Raw genomic sequence first — 20,669 nt, 5'->3', positions numbered from 1 at the left:
AAAAAAAAAAACCATACTATTGACCATCAATGACGACTCCAGACACATAACCGTGGCCGGCGACGAGAGAGGCAGAGGCCAGGAGGCCAGTAAGCGACATGATCTTGGACATAGCCATTGTGATGGTATAATTGGAATGGAACTAAAGGATATCAAATCCGTGGCCAGTGATTGAAAGACCTGCTCGATCAAAGGCGGGAAGAAGGAATGAAAGAGAATGTGTCTGAAGACGAAACGAATAGACAGTTACTGACATTCCAACTGCCTTTTTATAATGCTCTTCATGCATACTAGGTCCAGCCAAACTCCTATTTCCCTGTACCCTAGTAGGCAGGGGGATGTCTCCACCCTGGTGATTGTGGGCTACCTGCGACACCCGGATCAGTGGCTGATATTATCCGGAATTAGTTCGGTGGCAGGTAGATGTGCGTCGGTCCTCACATATGCCCATACAAAGACCAATAGGATATCATGGCCTCACTGCTAATTAAACTGAGCGTCAGTCATTCTGCACCATGCACCGCTGCATAATTCGACGCTCAAGCATCTTCTTGCGGACTATGCTGGATACCGGAGGCATTGCCGTGATAGTCCATCTCCCAATTCTGCCAAAATTGAACAAGGTCCGCCATGAAGATCCACAAATGACCTTCAAGTACTACTGAAGAGGTACCGGCCCTGCCATGTGACCCAAGACCTGTTGTGTTTCCACCCAATAGGCTGCCTCAAGACTGTATGCCTGCTGGGCAGTTAATGCCGGAGTTGATCGTCCCTCGGGTTGACGGACCGATGGCTATAATGTTGTGGATTCAGGTACGCGAGACGCCAGGGCCTCGAAGATCCAAGAAAGGTATTGTGCTATGGACTGAGTCTTCAGCCCAGCAAGAGGAGAGGGGTCCTCCGTGATCCATATAGCATATAGATCATCTACAAGAAACTTGCCGTGACTTGAATGGAAATGATTAGCGCTCAGAGATCAGCCCTAACTCCTGATTCGAGGAGACTTCTACATCATGTTTCTGCCTCTAAATTGCCGGCATGGCAGTTAGACTTGGCATATAAGCCTGTCTGGACAGTCCTAGCACATGATAGATCCCGATGGAATTTCTCTGGCATTTGGGATTGGGTCAAGGGTGGGTGTCCATTTGAAGGCGGGATGACGATCATTGAAGTCTGTGACAGGAAGGGTGGGAGGAAAGTCGACAAGTGTTTCACTAAAGGCCCGCCAAGAGCCCTAAACCTCAATATAGCCGGTCTTCCCCATGCATGGATCATACTATTTCAACGTCCAATTTATCCACACTTGGTTATGTGGTAATTTCCAAAAGGAATCGTAGTCCAGGGTTTATCCTGATTTCCATATATAAATCCCAAGAGAAGACTAAATCTCAGATTGTGCTGCATGTCTCAAAACTAGCGAGTGATCGAGACATCGGGCAGTTTCAGAAAGCCTTACAAATATCAATCCCACAGCGCATCTACATTCTTCTACCCAAAGGTTCTCCCCATGGTGATATGACAACAGCCATCAAGGCGAGGAGCGCAATCAATGTAGCGAAGACCATAGTAACATTGGAAGTTGGACAAGGTGCACGGCATTTCAACTGTTTTTCTCTTCATTAGATAGTAGAACCAGGGAGCTCCGACCAAGCATCCTCTGGAAGTTGATTTAGATATGTAGGTCGTCTGGCCGGTGAAAAGTGCCGTTCCTGACTTATGATCACAGCATCCGACAGACGCGGGGACTTCAATCCTCCTGTATATCAAACAGGCCAGACCGATTCATCCCAGTGCCGGCCCACACAAGCATCCATGCCAATGCCAAATCCCATTCGACAGTCGACTTATGCTTCGGCAACCGTCCTCCGAGTCCACCTCTCCCTACTTCAAATCATTGAAGGTATTTACAGAGCCTTCTTCTTCTCACCCTTGGAGACATCGACGACCTTGAGGGCTGTTGTAGTAATATCGTCAGCATCAAGTCCTACGTAGTTGTGGCCGCGTAGTCATGTTTCGTTTCATGTCCCGGAACCTCCATTTTAGGCATGCAAACCGGCGGAGCGAGCAAGATTGAAATCCGAATAACGACCGAGTGTTTTCAAATGGGCCTGGAAGGCAACGCACCTGGGGGCAAGCTCTGCTTGAGCTTGTCGGCCTTGTCGGAGTCCTTCAGGGCAAGGGTGTAGACGAAGCGCTGGCAGCGGACCTTGAACTTGACCTGCTGGGTCTTACGGTTGCGCTTGATGCGGGCAGCTAATCGTACACATCATCCGTTAGCACCATCGATCCAAGCATAACACTCATAACCTATCCATCACCGGCCGGAGCTCATCGGAGGGCCCCAGGCCCAACCCAAAACAACCGAGCGTCTAAACGGGGCGTGGAGAACGTACAGGAGGCATCCTTGCGGCGGCAGATCTCAATGAACTGCTTGATGTCGGAGATTTCACGAGGCATGGTGGGCGGTGATTGGGGACGTAAGTCGGGATGGTCGAGCAAAAAGTCGGGACGAGTGAAGGACAATCGCGATCTCGAAGTCTCGACTTGCGGGCGTCCGGACGGTGAGGCGCTAACGTTGTGTGGGAGTCGTTAGGGTTGCCTCCCCGGAAGCCCTGATTTACATGCGCCACCGTTCTGTGGCGTGTCACTTCCTACATCGGGTTAATCCACTAGTGTGGCGGTGCAAGCTAGGCGGCAACTATACTGTATGCAGACAGGTAGTATAAGTAGTAACTGGTACGTACTTAAGCAGCACCACGTCACGAGCTTGATCAAACTGACAATCTGTCATTTTCTCATCTATACCAATCACTATTTTGATTGTATTCGTATATCGACATAATATATAAGCCAAAATGCCGACTGCGCTAGATCGAGCAATGCACTCAAAGGTTCGTACAGTAGATAACCCCAGATGGTGGTCTCAAAACAGCTGACAGGCATCTAGAATCTTTTTCTAGGTATACATCGCTAGTGACAAAGCAATAAATAACAACCGCTAACGTCGACTCATTCAGGGTTTGCTGGCATGGTCACTGCTGCAGCGGCCTGGGCCATATGGGGTAGCGACATATTCCCTGCAGAATCAGACCCAACTGGAGGTAAGCATCAGATATCGTTGATGACGTTTTAGAGGCTGACTTTGTGAAAAAAGACCCTGAAACTTGGACTGCTGAAGAGATGAAAAGGTGGCTCCGTAACGTATGTGTTTTCTTCAATTTGTGAAAATTCAAAAACCATCACATTTCAGCCTTGTGTGTGCATCCTAAATTGACTCCGACGGCGACTCTTAGAGGGGGCTTATGCCAAATAACGACGCCACACGTGAAGAGCTTCTGGAACGAGTCATAGCAAACCTTCGTATACCGCGCAGGTCCAGAACATGATTATACTGTTGTGATATGTTGTGCATTCCAGAGTTCACGTTCCATCTGTGCACATCATCAGGTGCTTTGAGTGTTTCTCTTGAGTTTTTGTTTGTGTTGCGCATTGAATTGTTCTGTCGCTTTGTACTCATACCCCAATAATAATACCCCCCATTGTATCCTTGAGAGGCCTGATGATTGATACACAGCCCCTAAAGATGTACTCCTCTTTTTGAATAGGAATTTTTTTTTTTTTTTTTTTTCAAACAACGAGCCGGAACGTCTGAGATTCAATAAGCCATTCTCGCTTGCGTTTGCCCTTGGGGCCATCGGCGGAAGGGTTTGGCACTAGCACGAAAGTTTCGCTGAACCCGCGCTGCGGAAGATCGCGAGACTCTCCAAATCGCACGTAACCGCTGACCAGCACCAAAATGGATTTGTCCTTGAGAGTGGTTTCGTTCGGAGCTTTAAGCCCAGTTGCTGTCGGCGTGGGATATGCTTGGTTGATGATTTGGCAATCGAACGACTGCACCTCGTAATGCGCCGGCGGCATCTGATTGACAAATATTTCTTGAACTGCTTTGCCATCGGCGACAACATTACCGTTGAATAGGATCATGGAGATCGTTTGGTTGTAAAACGTTGATATCGTACCACGGTTGGACTGAAGGGCGGGATAGAATGACTGGACAAATTCCGTGGCCGCTGTAGGTAGTATACAGATTAACGAAGTGGGCCAGAAAGAAAGCAGTATTATGCAGGGGAGATATACCATCCGTAGACACTTTAGTGAGCGCATCTTCACTTGCGGGGGCCATCGCGAAAGAATCAAGTACCACGTGTAGTAACTGCTGACACCTGCGCAATCCAAGTCGATAAGAGAATAGACAGTCTGTAGGAGAATAGATAGACACAATAATATATGGAGTAGATGGTTATATCTAGAAGAATATGAATATAGTCAGAAATAAAGATAGGTGGTGGTGGTGGTGGTGGAGAAGAAGAAAGAGGCACAAAGCGGCAGAAAAAAAGGTACGGGAGCTTAGGCCACCCGGAGATTAGCCTCTCCAACTCCGATAAATCACCCATCAAAAAGTAGTCTAGAATTTGGAGTCATCCTCCTCACTCCGCATCCAGCTAGCAATGGCTCTTCCCAGAGCACGCTTCCGTGCCCTTTCATGGGCCAACCAATTCCTGACATATAAAAGTCCAACTTGGCAGTGTACTACCTGCAGAACCCTTCGGCCGACGCCAATTGTCGCTCCGCGTAGATTCGCGACAGCGCCTTCCGGAAAGCACAAGAAACCCTACTATGTGACGACACCTATTTTCTATGTTAATGCCGGTGAGTCTATCTAACGTGAATTATAAAGCGCTATTATTTGGCTAATTACATATTCCCTCAGCCCCTCATGTCGGTCACCTCTACACAATGATCATTGCCGACATCCTGAAGCGATGGCGAACACTTTGCGGAGACACAGACGCTCAATTATTGACCGGTACCGATGAACATGGCATGAAGGTAGAAGGGATATTCTTAATCGAAAGTCTTTCATGGTGTTGACTGTATGGTACAGATCCAGCAAGCCGCCCTAGCCGCGGAAATGGATACTCAGGCCTTTTGCGATATGAACTACAAAACCTTCGAGGTCGGTCCTGTTTTCACAGCTCAGGGCTTCCGTTATGTTAGGTATTGACATTTTGGATAGGATCTAGCCAAGGCGGCAAATATGGACTACGATTACTTTATCCGGACGACCGAGGAGGCGCACAAGAAGACTGTACAGTATTTCTGGGTAAGTGATAGACGGGCCTTCGAAGCGATCCATAGTAGAACTAAACAATCATAGGAAATGCTGAATCACAGAGGCTATATTTACACCTCTAAGCACGAAGGTTGGTATTCTGTTAGCGATGAAACATTCTATCCTCCGTCGCAGGTACATAACTCGCTGGATCCTACCACTGGAAGAAAGAGAATGGTATTAGCCTACAGGACTGTTACATTTGCAATGAATAACGAGCTGATCTAACAATACAGGTTTCCGCTGAGACAGGGAAAGAAGTAGAATGGTCCTCTGAGACAAACTATCACTTCCGCCTGTCTGCTTTTCAGGAGCGCCTGCTGGACCTATACAAGACAGGCTTCATTACACCATCCAATTACACGACAGAAATCGTCAAATCGGTGTCTTCGGGGCTCCAAGATTTGTCGATTTCCAGACCCGTTGAGCGGTTAACTTGGGGTATTCCTGTCCCTGGCGATGAGACACAGACCATCTATGTATGGTTGGACGCACTTGTCAATTATCTGACCAAGGCGGGATACCCTTTCCCCCCCGGACAAGAAGGGGGCCTTGGGTGGCCCGCAGATGTACATGTTGTCGGCAAGGATATCGTTCGGTAGGTATTGTTCTCCGTAGAGCACTGCGAGCACGACACTGATGAGCGCACAGCTTCCACTGTGTATACTGGCCAGCGTTCCTCATGGCACTTGACCTCCCCCTTCCTCGTAATGTCCTTGTTCATGGGCACTGGACGATCAACCATGAGAAGATGTCGAAATCCACAGGCAATGTGGTGAACCCTTTCTTTTCTTTGGACCGTTTCGGTGTTGACACAATGCGCTTCTTCCTTGCCTACCAAGGAGGCTTGGCGGGAGACGCTGACTATGACAACTCCTACATCATCCGTGACTACAAGAAGCTACTCCAATCGGGTATCGGAAATCTAGTGCTCCGAACCATCGGCTCTTCGAAAGGCAAACTCCATTCTTACATTGTCAGCGGGACATCGGGCGAGCTTCCGGCCGCAAATGAGCAAGATTTGCAGTTCGAACAATTGCTGAGGGAAACCCCTGTTAAAGTGGGTGAACATATGGAGAGCCTTAACCCTCGTGCCGCTTTGCAAAACATCATAGTGTTAATCGAGCAGGTAAGATAAGCCACTATTTTTAGTTACGACATATTCGTGTTGACGCTCCTTTTCAGGGCAACAAGTACATCCATCTATCGGAGCCGTGGAAGGATGCTATCAAAGCTCAACGAGTGTTGTTCAATGTCGCCGAATCCCTCCGGATCGCCGGCATTCTCCTACAGCCCTTTATGCCCACAAAGTCTGAGGAGCTTCTAGATGTTCTCCGCGTCGATCCCTCCAAACGGGCATTTTCGGCTGCAGTATTTGGGTCCGATGCAGAATATGGAGAAGGCATTAAGAAGACCGTCTTGTTTCCCCCTCTTATCGTGGAGCAATAAGTGTCACAAGGACATACGGTTTGATAACAAGAAAACCCACGGAAGCCAATCAAAAAAGTAGATTACAACACCATTTTGCGATCTAATTGGCACATTTCTCCACTGACGCAAGGGTCAGGGAAACGTCGCGAAGCTTTTCCCGATTGCGCTCGATAAAGCTGGCGTGCAAGGTTTCTGTTTCCTCACGCTCGACCCCATGGGCAGGGTTTATGTTATGTCATGGCCAATCGATGGTTTTGCTCGATTCCACAAGGTTATCAGCGGAAAAGGCCCAGATCCACGACGTTGGGAGCGATAGATATCGGGGCGGAAAACTCGGGCCTTTCCCGCGGCAAACCCCCTAAGGTGGTATCGGAAAGACATCCGCTTGTATATCAGAGATACTATGGTGTTCGATACGGTGTATAATAATATAATGGAAGGGTTGGTATTCTGTTGTGCTTGCTTATCTCTCATTCCTTGTTTGATTCCCCTATTGCTACCACATTGTTCCGTGGTACATCCAGGTTATACTCCTTGTATACTTCTTTAACTCCCTACTCTGTGACAATTATATACAATCAACTTATCTTCCATATCTTTCAGGACATCCTGATCACGTATTCTCAACCTACACTAGCCTAAATCCCGAGTACCAGTCCTCTATCATGGGTAGCATCGCCTTGGAGGAAGCCCAGCCCTCCTTCAAGACACCATGGGTGCAAACCCCCTTGGTGGAATCCGCCTCCCTTTCTCGTGCCGCAGGATGTAGGATATTCCTGAAACTGGAGAACGTTCAGCCCAGCGGTTCATTCAAGTCCCGGGCCATGGGCAACCAGATCCTGTCACACCTCATCAAGCCAGAGAACGCCAACCGACCCGTCCACTTCTATGCCTCCTCGGGCGGCAATGCTGGCCTAGCTGCTGTCTGCGCAGCCCGCAGCCTAGGATACCCCTGCACAGTGGTTGTACCACTATCGACAAAGCCCCTGATGGTACAAAAGCTACGGATGGCAGGTGCTGCGGACGTAATCCAGCATGGAGATACGTTCCTAGCAGCCGGCGAGTACATGCGAGAAGTGATCATGAAGAACAAGGACGATAACGAGAGTGAAGACGTGGCGAAGATTGCTCTACACCCGTTTGATAACGAGCCCATCTGGGAAGGAAACAGCACCCTCATTGACGAACTAGCCACCCAGCTCCCTCCCCCAGCCGGTGAAGACGAAGAAGCCACCCACCGTGGCCGCCCATTACCCGTGGACGCCATCATCTGCAGCGTAGGCGGCGGTGGCCTCCTGAACGGCTTGGTCATGGGCATCGAACGACACCGTCAGCTCCAGAAGATGAGCCTCAGCTATGCCTCCAACCCTATCTCCCACTCCCAGCCGAACCCTATCAACCTCCTCGCCATCGAAACCCTAGGTACCGATTCCCTTGCTGCCGCTGTCGCGAAGAAATCCCTCGTCTCCCTCCCCAAGATCACTTCCCAGGCTACTTCCCTGGGCGCTATCCGTGTCTCCGAACGTACTTTCCAATACGCTATCTCCCCGCCGCAGGGTATTGCTGTACACAGTGCTGTGCTTTCGGATGCTGATGCAGCAAGGGGTGTGCTGCGTCTTGCTGATGATCACCGGACGCTTGTTGAACTTGCATGTGGTGTATGCGTTGAGGCTGCAGTTGGTGACGCGGCGAGGGCTCGGTCATCGACATCCTCCGACGCCCTCACATCTGGAACCAAGAAGCGGAAGAGAGAGGATGCGGACTACCCTTCCCACCGCGATGAGGGCTACGGGGATGATGGGTCCTCAGCGACCGAGACGGAGTCAGAAGCAGGCAGTGAAATCCAATCTAAGCTCAAGCAGCTTGTGCCTGACCTGAACTCCGAAAGTCGAGTGGTGATCATTGTGTGTGGTGGAAGTAATATTACAATCGATATGGCGGCGGAGTATAAAAAGTTGCTTAATGAGGGTTGGGGAAACTAATCGCTTCTGAATTTATGCTTATGGCCGGCCATTGCGTTTTATTTTATTTTATTTTTTTTTTTTTTGGATCATGTTAACGTTCTCTGTCATGATGGTGTCTAGATTGGCGTTTAGAATTATTATGATTTTTAATGGGTTAGCGTTTAAAAATAACATACACTTCTTGAGCATGCACCTTATCCCAATATACGGATTTTTTATTATTGAAGAAGTAAAGGTAAGAAAGGGAATGGAATAATAAAAAGTTGATGTTATTTACACGGGCACCTCATGCCGAAGTGGGAATCTCTTGGCTCCACGTTGCAGGCGCAATCATACGAATCCGATAATCCCAGTAATTCTTCCGGATAGGATCGTACTTTTCCTTCAGCAAGGTAAACATCCGTACTGCCTCGGCGGTGGTTTGTTCGCCTTCTTCTCCGTATGTATCAGCCAACCATTCTATAGCATGACTGCTCTTGACCTCAACATCCACCACCTTGCCGTCCTCGACCTTTTCCTGGACAAACTTCTTCGCAAAATCCTTCCACTCCGACAGCGGCCGGCCGGACGCCCGAAGCACGCCACGGGCATATCCCCACGGACTGCGATTTTCAGGGGCTTTAATAACCTTGGCCTTGGCGTACTCCAGTTCAGCATCAACAAGGTCCTCGTCAACCACGGCTAGCCTGCCTTTCTCAGGCGGGGGAGCAGTGCTATTCGGCATACCGCCGTCTGGCTCATCACTGCGTGGACCAAAACGGAGCATGAAACGATGATTCCAGGCGGAGTTATTCCTCACGTCTTGCGACAGGAGTAAATCAACGTCCTGGATCTCTCGGGGCTCGTCCCACAGTCTGAAGTGCCGCACGAGCCAGTGGCGGTAGGTCCAGACATGGTAGTTTTTGGCATCTTGCTTGAACATCTCCATGAGGAAATCCAGCTCCTTGGGTGGGAGTGTCGGGAAGTTTTCCCTGGATGACATGAGGACCTGTCGATGGTGCCTATGGGTAAATGGTTAGACCATCTTTGCTTCCCGATGATTTCTGCTGGGTTAATGCATACCATATTTGGTAGTTCTTAAGGTACTTCAAAGACATTTTATTCAGCCATTCAAATTCTTCAGTGAGGTCCTTTTTTAGCGCAAAAAGGTTCTTAACACGGTAAATCCTAAACGTTCGTCGTCAGTGATCGGCATATATATGGAAGTACGGCAGGGAAACGTCTGCACTTACCAAACAGTATAATGGGCCGGGTTCATAGCGATTACATCGTCGGTGAGTTTCAGTGCTCTGTCGGACATTTCATTGGCAGCCATCACTGCTCTTAAGTACGAGGTAGCCTCGAGATATTCATCTGAATAGGCAATAGTGGCCAGTGGAAGGGTCCCTGTTTCCGAGCCATCATTGAGTGGGATGGGCTCAATAGAGGCCCATGTTGGGTCTGAGGCATATTTGCCAGACATTTCTGTGAAAGGGGTGCTTTTTCTCTGGTAGGGTGAAGAGCTCAGGAAGCGTGAAACTATCCAATGAATGTTACTGGAGAAAGATTCAAGAAAGATATATCGAGACAACCCGACCACACAGCATAGATCCACGTTTCACTTCTCTTCAGTGACAGATTGTGCAGATAGCAGGATTCCAATAATATTTATGGCAATTTTCTTAGCTGACTTGAGGATTGTAGTGAGCCTGGAGAATGGACTTTAGAATGGGAAATCAATGAATGAATGAATGAATGGATTGAGCTATGGTGGGGCTGTTCCGGCCTCAGGCATCCATAAGAACAATAGGGAGATGACAATAGTTCAATTCTACTCAATGGCCAGCCATGATGATGATGATGCCTACTATTCCAACCCATTCCATAAGTCCACGGGTATTGTCCATACAACTACTCACCTCAAGTCCAGCAATGAGATCTTTTCAGAGCCTCTTTGCCTGAGGTATCCACGTGAACACACATGACTTCCCAGATTGAGTCTCCAAATTCCCCAAACGAGGCAAAGTACCCGGATAGGTTCCTATTGGTTCCACCGCATGGAAACTGATAAGAAGTCAAATTTCCCCGCACAAGAGGATTATTTCTCCCCCCGGGAAACAATCATCGCTAACTCGACATCATGATGTCGCTCTTCTCATCGGCACTATCCGGAACCTGCTGTGAAAGAATCGGGTGATAATGCGACGTGTCAAGAAATCCCGCAACGGCTGTGCGAGGTGTAAAAGCAAACGGGTACGGTCTCAAAATCTCCTCCGCATCCGCTGATCTCGATATGTGATACATCCATGGAACAGTGGAGGTTAACAGGACATCCAAAGAAGAGATGGAGATGTTAACTCAGTTCTTCCCAATAGGTCAAATGTGGGGAAGAGAAGCCTTACTGCAGTCGATGCACCCGCTTGGGCGTGAAATGCCCCGGTTACGCTCAGTCTCTGCGCTGGGTGACCAAGTATCCATCCGGTACTGAGGAATACGATAGCAATGCTCAACTGAATAGGTCACCGCTGGGGTCCGGCCATTCTCCAGCTCCAGGGCCCTCGACCGCCTCCCCCCGACCATCGCAGTTCCCCGATACATTAGCTGAGTCTCCATTGATCAAAGGGGATGCGAACCAGACAACCACCCATGAAGACCCGGGACCAAAGGGATTGGGATTAGATGGAAGCAATACATTAAATGACAGTTTGTGGGGTCTTCCAGAACCAGGCTCCCTCCCAGAGTTAGCAGATCTGGGTCCGTCACCGTCTTCAGCATCGGCCTCTGCGGTTGGACACGAGCGAGCGAGCTCGATATTTGATCTTGATACCCCAAATGACCCTGGAAATCCATTGAACTTGTTTTCTTCGAGAGCGCCTGAATCCCAGCATGAGTTGCCCAATTTTCTCGGCTTCTCTCCATCGGCTATCGTACGGAAATATCCTCCATCAAACTCACAGCCACCCCAGCGCGACCTTACGTCAATTCCACAGCCGTTGAATAACCCGTCCTGGACCCTCATTGAGTACTATTTTAAAGAGGTAGCAGCTTTATTCTCAAGCTATGACAGTCAAATGAACCCTTTTCGGTCGACTGTGTCCCGCCTTTGGGGCTCCTCGTTGGCCATGTGTAAGACCATGCAGAGTATGGCAGCGGCTACGCTAGTGAATGATTTCCCGCAATTTGGCCCGTTGGGACGTAAGCTACGTAATGAGGCTGTCGATATCATTGCAAAAGAGACTGTCTTGGATGATAAGTCATTGTTGGCGTTACTCATGCTTGGCCAAACAGCTAGCTGGCATGATTCCAAAGATTTAGGAATTTCGTTCTTTAATCTACTTCGGAATCACCTTGAGACCAAGCCCTTGGAGATTGCCAACCCAGAGCGTGGCAATAATCATCAGTTCTTTCAGGAGGCTCTGGTATACTGGGAAATGCTCCTGTCGTTTGTTGCCGATGACACCGCAGTCCTATCAGGCAATGCAGCTGCAGACCCAGGCGGGCCGCTGGTCTTGCAGCGGATACCGCATCCATGGACCGGAATCGCCCGCGATACCCAATTCACTGTTCAGGAAGTAGGAAGACTCGTACGTTGCGAGAGAAAGCGCATTCGTGCCAGAGTATTTACCTCACGTGCCGATATAACCCAAGCCCAGAAGGCCATTGAGAAAGCACGAGAGCTAGAAGAACGACTCCTCGAACTGGCACATCCGGCTGAAGCTGAAATAGTTAGCCCTGGCGATGACGAGACCCCAGTGTGGCACCTATTAACCATGGCGGAAGTGTACCGCTGTACAGGCCTCATGCAACTGTATCGCGTCTTTCCGGACCTTCTTTACTGTCGACTAGGCTCACAGCACCCGTCTTCCCACTCCTACACTCAACAGCCAAGTACAACCCCTCGCGATCCATTCCTATCCGTAGACACGGCCCCAGACCTGATCAACTCCGCCTGGTTCGAGTCTATGTATCTACAACCCGAAAGCAACCAACCAAACGACTCACAAACTCTCCCAGACGCCTACTACGACAGCTGGCTAACAGAGTTTGCTCTGACCACTCTCTCCCGTCTAAAGACAATCCCCATTGAATCACGCACCCGGTGTCTCCAACCGTTCTTGCTCGTCGCCTCTAGCAGCGAGCTCCGTCTACCTCGTTCGGAAGTTTCACTCGATAGCAGCGGTCCGAGTATCTCCTCACATGCCATCGAAGTATCTCGTACGCGCCAGTTCGTCCTCGGACGACTCACTTCGTTTCTGCATGTTCTCCCCCCGAAACCTGTCGATGTCTGCTTGCAGCTCGTCAGGGAAGTCTGGAAACGAATAGACGCAGGGGAATCAAATGTGTACTGGATGGATGTGATGATCGAGAAAGGCTGGGAGACGACCATGGGCTAATGGCTGGGATGTACCTGGGACTGCGATAGATTGGATACATGATACCCTACTTTGTAATTAAGCGTGTATAGTTACGATAACAAATTGGATAATATCATATATGTTATACGCTCTCGTGTAGAAATGTTCCAGTCATTCAACTGATGCTTTATTATTCATTCAATGCTTATCGCCAACAACACCCACAGAATGGATTAAGTCACATCAGTCGTCACATGAACCTCACCCAGGTTCGATCCCAAAGAACATAGCTGAAAAGGAAAAAATAAAAGTGAGTTATATAGAGGACTCGATACGAAGTTGGGGGGGGAGGAGAACAATGCAAAGGTATCGAGAGGTGGCAGCCGAAACAAAAACACATGAGTAAAGATTATACAGAGAATCGAATATAGCGAATAGTAATGGTACCTGAGAAACATGCGAAATGGGGGATTAAATGCATATCATGTCAAGTCCAATTCCTGTCAGAAAAGAAATGCTGAATTAAAAGAGAGATAAGGAGAGAAGGAAGAATGACTGGGTCCGATTGAACGCAGTTGGCGTAAATTGAATGTAAGGATGGAAAGCCTTCAACGTGGGTTGATGGAAGGCGTCACATTAATGCATTGCTCGTTTCCAAAACTTCCAGCCCTCTCTCTTTTCCTGTGTGCCCACACCGACAAGTCGCTCGATGCCTTCAGGGCCATCTGCATTTTCGAACTTCTGCTGGTCAATCTCCTCACCACCTTCTTCGTCGGTTCCATTGCGGACCACGGCGGGCCAAAGAACACCGACACCATCTCCTCCCAGAGTGGTTTCGTATTTCGCGAATCCTTCTTTGTCCAGATTTTCCTCCAGTTGGCGTATAGCATTTGGGTCGGCATCTGGGCGTAGGAGGGTAATCGCACATCCTCCTCCACCAGCACCGGTGAGTTTCGTCCAACCAATGTTCGCAAAATCTACAAGCTCACGAATCCGCTCGAGTCGAGGGTGAGAGACTCCTAGCGAGACCAACAAGCCATGGTTGATGCGGATGAGCGCTCCAATGCGCTCGAGCGTATCCTTGGAAATGCCTGACGAATCTGTTTCCCGAATGAGCTCCTGTGCGGAAGCGTTCACCTTCTCGATGGTATCGAGGATCGCCTCTGTCACTAGCGGTTGTTCTTCTTTCAGCTGGCCAACCTTGGCTACTTCAACCGCCGTGGAACGAGATTGTCGAGTGTCCACGAGCAGTAGAGGCAACTCGGGGAAATTGGGGAGTGAGCTAACGGCCGGTGGTTTGGAATAATCGCCTCTTCTGAAAATCACGGCCTTGCCGCCAGCGGCTACCGTGTTATCTACCCCGCTGGGATTGCCGTGAATGCACATCTCGCCGACGAATGCCCATCGGTTGATGCGCTCGATCTGCACCTCTGCCTCGTCGGGCGGTTGGTCGGGGTGTGGTCCAGCTAGAGTACGAATCTGAAGAAGGAGTGCAGCACTGATACAGACGCATATACTGGCACTGCTGCCCAACCCCGCGCCAGTTGGGATCGTCGACCGAAGGGTATAGATCGCTCCAGGGTGCTGCGGGGAACCCAACGCGCAGAATAGATAGAGGAATGCAGTCGCAGCGCCACGCTGATGTTTCCGCTTGTCTTCGGGTAGGTCTGGGGAGATGCGCTCCACGAGAGGCAAGATCGCATCGAGAAGTTCGGGGTCAATTGAGGTGACCAGGTCGTAATAGTACTTCTTCTTCGTTGGTTGGTGAAACAAGTCCCATGGCAGCTCGTCGATGCTCCAGGTATGATTCAAGCCAATATCTCTGAAGTTCAAGGTGATAGTGCGTTGCGATTTGGTCAGGGTTGTGACAAGGAGGTAGGATCGTAGGGAGATGGCCGCAGCCATGGCGGCTTTACCGTGCACGACGGCATGCTCACCAAAGACAATGACCTTACCGGGCGCGGACACCATGAAGGCGGGCGCCATTGGAGACGAAGCCTTTCGAGCCATAGCTGGCCTATGAACACCGTTGGTGACAGATTTTGTGCTCGGCGGACTACTGCTGAAGGAGGGAGCGGTTGAGGTATCGTCGGAGGTGTCTACGCTATCGTCGCTGGCGACCGAGGATTTTGAGCGGGTGGGTAGGGATTGTTCCGAGATTAGGTGTGACATAGTAGGGCGCTGACGATTCTTGGGAGCTTTAACACTGCCGTTCTTTCGACGTCCACGGCCGTTGTGCATTACGACCTCCGAGCGCGTCAGGGGGTTGGTTAAGCAGGGAAGGAAATCAGTTGAACGGAACGGGGATGACGAGGACTAATGGATTGAGGGATATTCAGCCGAGACAGAGGACTTATTCATGCAGGAAATCCAAGCGCATGACGATGCGAGGCAGCAAACATGCAGCAAGACGAAGAATTGAAAAAGAAAAGAAAACAAAAGCAACAACAGAACAGGTGACCAAAAGTGTGTGAAAGTCACAAACAAGCGTACACTGCCTGAGGCCCGTAGTACGAGGCCTCCATTTATTTTCTGCGGGTCGACCCAATGGGGCTCATTTCCACTTTCGATATTTGCCCCTTCTTTTCTCCCCTTAAAAGGCCCTCTTCCACTTCATTTGCCAATCATATCTTGGGTAATTGTCAGTCATTTACCAAACCAGGATCCATCCCAGGTTTTTTCCTCCTCCATAGCTTTGCGAGAAATAGACCTCTTCTGGTTGTAATTCTAGTTCTGTACCACAATTGACCGGGGGGGTATCCGTATTATTACATACAGCATACACACCCCCCCCTCCCCCTATCCCTGCTCAATTGACCAAGGTCACGTCAGTTGAGATATCATAACAATGCAATTAACTATAAGTCCTTTAAGGAGGACGATGACATTCATGGAATACGGAGTAGGATCCCCGCGTACTTGTGCACCGGAGAGTGTCTAGAATCCGAGATCGATCTCAAGCTTCCGGCCCAACCTTGCCGTGGCTATTTTTAGTGGGTCTTTTTTAGAAAGGATGGCCTAAGGAAAATATGTTGCCTCTTATGGCATACGGTATATGCTGGAGCTACACAGCAATCAAGTACTACTTAGTAGTACTACCTAATATCTCTCCAAAGATTTACACTCAAAACAATTGTGATTCGCTTGTTCCGATTTCCAAGTCCCTACTAACGTCTAATAGTAAAGGACCTTATCTTTCTAAGACCCACTTACAGTTTACAAGCGATAAAGGCGCACGGGCCAAGACTGGTGTAGGAGTGCAGGTAGGTATGGGTATTTAGATTTTCTGTATGCTTAGTATTTATGAAGCTCTTGGAGAAGCACAAGCTGCGTTGCATTCGTTGGCTTTCTTTATCACTCAGGGACATGGTGAGAAGTGTACGGGGTTGCCTAGGATTTTTCTTTCGGGTGCTTGTAGGATATTATATCTAATAACTATACATTCTCTTCAAGGAAAGAGCCGCTGTAATCCCATCGGACATGATCAGCCGGAGTCGTATAGCATAGTACATGACACAGCTTGAACAACGAATCCGCCATCTACTTGTCGAGCCCTTTGATGTTCAAAAGTCATAACAATATGTATTCGATACTTATCAATATATACTCATGTTTCACAGATCTGTGCAGGCCAAAGTAGTAAGATCCCTTGCGATCATGGCATCGTTACAGGTTCATTGTCACCGTCATGCTGTTGCTATGTACCAGCAGACATGGGGGCAACCCTTGCCATAAGACTTCCAAATCACTCAGATAAGATTCACTCGCTGCCTCACCTTGTGCAGTGCCTTCCATGGGGGACGGCAGCGTTGTAAAGATGACGGCAGTTTCACTGCTATGCTCTGCCATCAACTCATTCAATATCAGGTGTTGCGCTCGGCTAGGAAGATCATTAAAGGACAAAGGCACAGACGCCCGCCGGGGGTACCCGGACGCAGTGCCAGACCCCACCGATGATGACCGACGCGTATAAATGGACTCACGCCTGTTTGAAACCCGAGGAGGGGGCGAGCTTGGTGCGAACATGATCGAGGGTCCCGTACCTTCATCGGTGTTGACTTTAGCTTCGGGAATCGGCGACGAACTGAATCGATTGCTGGACGCCGAACGACTGATAGGTGGTCGGGCTCCACTTGCTTGGCTCTTAGGAGAGGTATCAGGGGCAACTATGGATGGAACGCCGTGGTTTGCAGTATCTGGGGATGCAGGGCCCTTGTTGTTCGTACCATCCTCTCTATCGTCGATATAGGGCTCCAACTCACTGTCGCTTGAAGAACTGTCACTTGAGTCGTAGTCAACGAAGCTATCTAGTAAGCGATGCGTTTGCATGCCCAGATTCACACCACCAATCCCTTTGAAGCTGGAAATAGAACGCCGACGCCTGGTTGATTCAATGAACTTCTTTAACCCACCAGCCAATTGGGCCGGAGCCTTTTGTACAGTGTCATGACTAGAAGCACCATGCCAACTGGAAACCCTACTCAGCTCGCCCCCAGAGTCGTCCGGCTTGGGTTGGTTGGGGGATACTCTGCGAAATTTCTCAATGTCCTGCCACCAGCCTTCCTCTTTCAACGTAGTTTGCACCTTTTCCTGCATATCTCTAACCTCCGGCGACCTGTCACCATTCACAATAACGCGATAACTTTTTACCTCACCACATGCGAGCCAGAAAACCAAAACTTCCGCCTCGATTCTCAGCTTTTCAAGGAGCGCGTGAACCCGTCCTCGTTCATCATCAACGTCCGTTTCGTACTCAACGAACACGGCTACCCGTAGTTTGTACGTCTTCTTCCAGGAAGGTACGGTGTTCAGGATACATCCCAACTGGAGGATAAGGGTATATGTATCAAAATTAGTGGTAAGAACATTCTTCTTGCTTTCGCTGTCAGCCCCAAGTTCTGCAGACATTTGAATAGGCCAGAGATCGATGTATTTCTTCTGGTGCTGTCCAGACGTAGGCAGCTCAAGGTTTTCGAACCCTTTTGCCACAGCAACATTGATGCGGAGTTTGAAGAGAAGATCCTCCAATATCGTCACGTAGTTGGCGCAGCTCATTTGTGGCCGAGAAACATCATCCACTGCAGACTCAGGAGATATGCCACGTCTATCATTCGAGTCTTTTCTGGGTTGTAATGTCTCAACCAACGACTGACCATTGCGAAACTGGTCAATGACAACTATGTTTGGCCGCATTCCCCCAAGACCAGAATTTAACACGATGTTACGGATACCCCATTCTGCAGAGGGAGAAATTGCAATATTGACAAAAGCTTTCACTTTTGAATTCTCCACGAACTTCGTCCAGGTTGTTTGCTGGCGGCGAGCTTCGGGCACCGCGGAAGAGAAATCATCAGTCACAATAACGTGGCCCAGAACGAACAAGGCGCCTTTTTTCAATGAGTTGCAAAAGGAGACCATCTTGTATTGTTCATCAAGATTGGTCACAAACAGCAGAATCTGGGGCCTCCAGAATTTAACATGTTCTTGTCGAAGGCGAAGTAGATATTTGCGCACTTGATGATATATAAGGCTTTGACTCACATCGCCCCACGGCTTGGGAGGGGAAGTATAATGAATCAGCAAAAATAGTAGGATTAAGATACCGACGCAGCCTGTGGCATAGACACCATCCACAAAGAACATGGTAGCTCCACAAACTAAAGCCCCTGCTGCAGCTGTCTGCCAATTAAAGTAGTGAAAAGAAGGCCGAAAATTAGGAGCAGATCCAATCTTGAGAAGAAAACAAGCGAGGTTCATCACCAAGAATGTCATGAGATATGTCATTGTGACAAAGGATGCTATTTGGTTAATGTCAAAGAGCATTGTCAATTGGGCAACAACAAAGGTTACAATGATTGCGTGGACCGGTTCGTCGTTTTTCTTGGTGCCCTTGCTGAACATTGTCAGGCCAGGGAGCAAATTGTCTCGTGCAATTGCCTGTAAAAGCTTCGCAGAACCGATTACGCCCATCAATGCTGAGAAGAAAGTTGTCGCGAACTCTCCTAGGAGAATGACAATTCCCGATGCATTTGTCTGATACGTTTTAGTCAAATGTTCGCAGTCGAGTTTGCATCTTTAAACATACCATTTGGATGATATCGCTATTCTTGTATAGTGACTCCCTTGTTATAGAGGCAGCCATCGCAACTATTACAAGAGTATAGGTGACAAATGTCAAAGCTAGCCCCGAAAGTGTACCCCTTGGGATCGAATGACTAGGGTTCTTCAGATCTCCCGACATGCTGGCCCCACTATCACTTCATGAGCCTACGTCCATCATAAATTGATCATACACTTACGCGAATATACCGCCAGTAGCAGGAAACAATATTCCAAAGAGGTCCTGGAAGTTTTCCTTTCCGTGGATCTGGCTGCCAGCAGCACCCTTGGTGAGCCTGGGTTTAAGATTCTCCAGCAGTGTCTGAAGGCGCACGCCAGTGAATGTCACATGGAGCTTGGGAATACTAAAGGGCTTCATAAAGATCGCGGATGCCGGTATGCTAAAGGTAGCAACCAACAGAATGACGAGCAGGCCGTTGCTTGCTCTAGAAAAAATGGAACTCCCAGCTAGGCAGATCCCAGTGCAAATAAGCAAAATGATAGTACCCCAGAGATACTGCCACCAGAAGCCTTCTTCAAGGAAATTGTATAAAGTGCCAGATCTTGTTCCGAAATTTTGCGTGAAACAGTCAACAAGACCAACAGCGTTCATACCGGTATTCAAAACATAACCCAAGTAGAACACTATACCAATGGAACCGCCAAACTCTGGGCCCAGCGATCGAGAGATTAGATAGTAGGCGCCCCCTCCTTTAACAGTTCCGTTGGTTGCAATGGCAGAAAGAGACATAGTGGTCACCAAATTAATGGTGTATGAAACAGCGAGCAAGCCTTCAGACCACGTTTAGTTATCATTCGAGGCTACACAGACAGGGTGGTTCAAATTACCTAACATCCCTAGCAGACCGGCCTGCCCAAGGATAAATCCGAAGCGAAGGAACATCAGAATGCTCAGGACGTTCAAGGTGGTCGGTACAAAGACTCCCGAGAAAGTTCCGAGCTTTGCAGCACTATCAGAAACCCGATTCTTTTGGCCATCTCGTTCCTTTTGGTCCATGCTAGAGTCTCGGAGAGGCCCTGTAGGAAGGTCCACGGGTAGGTGTGATCTGTTCGAGGTACCTTGCGGACCATCATTATCGGGTTTGTCCCACCAGCGGGATATACTACCAAAGAAATTCGAGGGCAACGAGTGGCGCTGACGCTCTGTTGTATGGAAAGAGGAGTTCAATGGCTCGTACGGGCGAAGTGAAAGCGCATTTCTCCAATTGAGAAATCTGCTGTTCTCCTCGGGAGATGATGCAGTTGGGGACTCGCTTGGAGCCAATCTAGAGACATCCTCTTGAGCAGTTCGTGTTGAGAAGTTGGGCCTTCTCCGAGACATCGAGTCCGAGGTACCCTCGTCTCGGCTGTGCGTCATCGGATACGTCCAACTTCTTATCGCAAGAGTATACTCGGTACTTTCATACAATAATGCAAGTGGGGACAGAATGTCACTACAATAAACAGTGAAGTATCGATAAGGACTGGCAGAATGCACAACCCCAGCAAAGTTAAACGTGGGAGAGAACGACTAAAGCACTGTAAGAAATCGCGTGCTTCAGAAAAGAAGAGAAAACACGATACCCCATATAGTACCTCCTAGATCGAGAAGGTTTTTGTGGCAGTGGTTGCCACTAGTAGTAGTAAAAAGCAGTAAAAGCATGGGTC

General features: G+C 49.0%; 10 protein-coding genes across 10 annotated transcripts; 4 read left to right on the top strand and 6 right to left on the bottom strand.

The window, feature by feature from the left end:
• Positions 1–1,355: 1,355 nt before the first annotated feature.
• BDV27DRAFT_137382 (60S ribosomal protein eL38) lies at positions 1,356–2,558 on the bottom strand. Its single transcript, XM_032068975.1, has 3 exons — positions 2,394–2,558; positions 2,125–2,253; positions 1,356–1,954 (listed from the first exon to the last, which is right to left on the bottom strand). Exons 1-3 carry the CDS (start codon positions 2,455–2,457, stop codon positions 1,905–1,907), a joined length of 243 nt encoding a protein of 80 aa, XP_031921736.1. The 5' UTR covers positions 2,458–2,558; the 3' UTR covers positions 1,356–1,904.
• A 213-nt stretch (positions 2,559–2,771) lies between these two features.
• Positions 2,772–3,507, top strand: BDV27DRAFT_65860 (Ish1 domain-containing protein). Its single transcript, XM_032077222.1, has 5 exons — positions 2,772–2,891; positions 2,948–2,960; positions 3,018–3,101; positions 3,155–3,201; positions 3,294–3,507. Exons 1-5 carry the CDS (start codon positions 2,856–2,858, stop codon positions 3,384–3,386), a joined length of 273 nt encoding a protein of 90 aa, XP_031921735.1. The 5' UTR covers positions 2,772–2,855; the 3' UTR covers positions 3,387–3,507.
• A 101-nt stretch (positions 3,508–3,608) lies between these two features.
• On the bottom strand, positions 3,609–4,332 carry BDV27DRAFT_137378 (putative nuclear transport factor 2 domain protein). The gene is made up of 2 exons (XM_032068974.1): positions 4,138–4,332; positions 3,609–4,070 (listed from the first exon to the last, which is right to left on the bottom strand). The coding sequence occupies exons 1-2, from the start codon at positions 4,181–4,183 to the stop codon at positions 3,628–3,630; spliced, it is 489 nt and encodes a 162-aa protein (XP_031921734.1). The 5' UTR covers positions 4,184–4,332; the 3' UTR covers positions 3,609–3,627.
• Positions 4,333–4,492: 160 nt separating this feature from the next.
• On the top strand, positions 4,493–6,726 carry BDV27DRAFT_65846 (methionine--tRNA ligase MSM1). Its single transcript, XM_032077220.1, has 8 exons — positions 4,493–4,710; positions 4,772–4,890; positions 4,946–5,017; positions 5,078–5,164; positions 5,219–5,350; positions 5,410–5,771; positions 5,825–6,302; positions 6,359–6,726. Exons 1-8 carry the CDS (start codon positions 4,509–4,511, stop codon positions 6,620–6,622), a joined length of 1,716 nt encoding a protein of 571 aa, XP_031921733.1. The 5' UTR covers positions 4,493–4,508; the 3' UTR covers positions 6,623–6,726.
• Positions 6,727–7,174, bottom strand: BDV27DRAFT_65847 (uncharacterized protein). The gene has a single exon (XM_032077221.1). It carries the CDS (start codon positions 7,076–7,078, stop codon positions 6,830–6,832), a length of 249 nt encoding a protein of 82 aa, XP_031921732.1. The 5' UTR covers positions 7,079–7,174; the 3' UTR covers positions 6,727–6,829.
• Positions 7,081–8,672, top strand: BDV27DRAFT_137376 (putative L-serine dehydratase). Its single transcript, XM_032068973.1, has one exon. The coding sequence runs from the start codon at positions 7,270–7,272 to the stop codon at positions 8,584–8,586; it is 1,317 nt and encodes a 438-aa protein (XP_031921731.1). The 5' UTR covers positions 7,081–7,269; the 3' UTR covers positions 8,587–8,672.
• Positions 8,673–8,769: 97 nt separating this feature from the next.
• ramB (bifunctional protein farnesyltransferase/protein geranylgeranyltransferase) lies at positions 8,770–10,255 on the bottom strand. Its single transcript, XM_032077219.1, has 3 exons — positions 9,801–10,255; positions 9,631–9,735; positions 8,770–9,569 (listed from the first exon to the last, which is right to left on the bottom strand). The coding sequence occupies exons 1-3, from the start codon at positions 10,028–10,030 to the stop codon at positions 8,855–8,857; spliced, it is 1,050 nt and encodes a 349-aa protein (XP_031921730.1). The 5' UTR covers positions 10,031–10,255; the 3' UTR covers positions 8,770–8,854.
• Positions 10,256–10,648: 393 nt separating this feature from the next.
• Positions 10,649–13,022, top strand: BDV27DRAFT_137374 (uncharacterized protein). Its single transcript, XM_032068972.1, has 2 exons — positions 10,649–10,800; positions 10,923–13,022. The coding sequence occupies exons 1-2, from the start codon at positions 10,747–10,749 to the stop codon at positions 12,939–12,941; spliced, it is 2,073 nt and encodes a 690-aa protein (XP_031921729.1). The 5' UTR covers positions 10,649–10,746; the 3' UTR covers positions 12,942–13,022.
• Positions 13,004–15,397, bottom strand: erg12 (mevalonate kinase). The gene has a single exon (XM_032068971.1). The coding sequence runs from the start codon at positions 15,141–15,143 to the stop codon at positions 13,539–13,541; it is 1,605 nt and encodes a 534-aa protein (XP_031921728.1). The 5' UTR covers positions 15,144–15,397; the 3' UTR covers positions 13,004–13,538.
• A 1,144-nt stretch (positions 15,398–16,541) lies between these two features.
• On the bottom strand, positions 16,542–20,611 carry BDV27DRAFT_137370 (putative cation chloride cotransporter). The gene is made up of 4 exons (XM_032068970.1): positions 19,851–20,611; positions 19,202–19,793; positions 18,988–19,153; positions 16,542–18,935 (listed from the first exon to the last, which is right to left on the bottom strand). The coding sequence occupies exons 1-4, from the start codon at positions 20,377–20,379 to the stop codon at positions 16,569–16,571; spliced, it is 3,654 nt and encodes a 1,217-aa protein (XP_031921727.1). The 5' UTR covers positions 20,380–20,611; the 3' UTR covers positions 16,542–16,568.
• Between the last annotated feature and the right edge of the window lie 58 nt (positions 20,612–20,669).

This window comes from Aspergillus caelatus, assembly GCF_009193585.1.
Source record: "Aspergillus caelatus strain CBS 763.97 unplaced genomic scaffold BDV27scaffold_317, whole genome shotgun sequence".
NCBI classification, from domain to species: Eukaryota; Fungi; Ascomycota; class Eurotiomycetes; order Eurotiales; family Aspergillaceae; genus Aspergillus; species Aspergillus caelatus.
Note: the sequence above shows the minus strand (reverse complement) of the source record. Positions and strands in the feature narration are given on the sequence as shown.

What these genes read in the sequence shown, in the direction of transcription:
- BDV27DRAFT_65860 (XM_032077222.1), top strand. Translation starts at nt 2,856, where the DNA reads ATGCCGACTGCGCTAGATCGAGCAATGCACTCAAAG. An exon ending in AGAATCAGACCCAACTGGAG is followed by an intron (nt 3,102 to 3,154) that starts GTAAGCATCAGA and finishes TTGTGAAAAAAG; the next exon opens with ACCCTGAAACTTGGACTGCT. An exon ending in TGAAAAGGTGGCTCCGTAAC is followed by an intron (nt 3,202 to 3,293) that starts GTATGTGTTTTC and finishes GGCGACTCTTAG; the next exon opens with AGGGGGCTTATGCCAAATAA.
- BDV27DRAFT_65847 (XM_032077221.1), bottom strand. Translation starts at nt 7,078, where the DNA reads ATGAGAGATAAGCAAGCACAACAGAATACCAACCCTTCCATTATATTA.
- BDV27DRAFT_65846 (XM_032077220.1), top strand. Translation starts at nt 4,509, where the DNA reads ATGGCTCTTCCCAGAGCACGCTTCCGTGCCCTTTCATGGGCCAACCAA. An exon ending in TGAACTACAAAACCTTCGAG is followed by an intron (nt 5,018 to 5,077) that starts GTCGGTCCTGTT and finishes CATTTTGGATAG; the next exon opens with GATCTAGCCAAGGCGGCAAA. An exon ending in TCATAGTGTTAATCGAGCAG is followed by an intron (nt 6,303 to 6,358) that starts GTAAGATAAGCC and finishes GCTCCTTTTCAG; the next exon opens with GGCAACAAGTACATCCATCT.
- BDV27DRAFT_137382 (XM_032068975.1), bottom strand. Translation starts at nt 2,457, where the DNA reads ATGCCTCGTGAAATCTCCGACATCAAGCAGTTCATTGAGATCTGCCGC. An exon ending in CCGCCGCAAGGATGCCTCCT is followed by an intron (nt 2,254 to 2,393) that starts GTACGTTCTCCA and finishes GTGTACGATTAG; the next exon opens with CTGCCCGCATCAAGCGCAAC. An exon ending in CAAGCAGAGCTTGCCCCCAG is followed by an intron (nt 1,955 to 2,124) that starts GTGCGTTGCCTT and finishes TTACTACAACAG; the next exon opens with CCCTCAAGGTCGTCGATGTC.
- BDV27DRAFT_137374 (XM_032068972.1), top strand. Translation starts at nt 10,747, where the DNA reads ATGCGACGTGTCAAGAAATCCCGCAACGGCTGTGCGAGGTGTAAAAGC. An exon ending in CGAGGTGTAAAAGCAAACGG is followed by an intron (nt 10,801 to 10,922) that starts GTACGGTCTCAA and finishes TCTTCCCAATAG; the next exon opens with GTCAAATGTGGGGAAGAGAA.
- ramB (XM_032077219.1), bottom strand. Translation starts at nt 10,030, where the DNA reads ATGTCTGGCAAATATGCCTCAGACCCAACATGGGCCTCTATTGAGCCC. An exon ending in CCGGCCCATTATACTGTTTG is followed by an intron (nt 9,736 to 9,800) that starts GTAAGTGCAGAC and finishes ACGAACGTTTAG; the next exon opens with GATTTACCGTGTTAAGAACC. An exon ending in CTTAAGAACTACCAAATATG is followed by an intron (nt 9,570 to 9,630) that starts GTATGCATTAAC and finishes ATTTACCCATAG; the next exon opens with GCACCATCGACAGGTCCTCA.
- BDV27DRAFT_137370 (XM_032068970.1), bottom strand. Translation starts at nt 20,379, where the DNA reads ATGACGCACAGCCGAGACGAGGGTACCTCGGACTCGATGTCTCGGAGA. An exon ending in CGGTCTGCTAGGGATGTTAG is followed by an intron (nt 19,794 to 19,850) that starts GTAATTTGAACC and finishes CGTGGTCTGAAG; the next exon opens with GCTTGCTCGCTGTTTCATAC. An exon ending in ATAGCGATATCATCCAAATG is followed by an intron (nt 18,936 to 18,987) that starts GTATGTTTAAAG and finishes AAAACGTATCAG; the next exon opens with ACAAATGCATCGGGAATTGT.
- erg12 (XM_032068971.1), bottom strand. Translation starts at nt 15,143, where the DNA reads ATGCACAACGGCCGTGGACGTCGAAAGAACGGCAGTGTTAAAGCTCCC.
- BDV27DRAFT_137378 (XM_032068974.1), bottom strand. Translation starts at nt 4,183, where the DNA reads ATGGCCCCCGCAAGTGAAGATGCGCTCACTAAAGTGTCTACGGATG. An exon ending in CACTAAAGTGTCTACGGATG is followed by an intron (nt 4,071 to 4,137) that starts GTATATCTCCCC and finishes TACTACCTACAG; the next exon opens with CGGCCACGGAATTTGTCCAG.
- BDV27DRAFT_137376 (XM_032068973.1), top strand. Translation starts at nt 7,270, where the DNA reads ATGGGTAGCATCGCCTTGGAGGAAGCCCAGCCCTCCTTCAAGACACCA.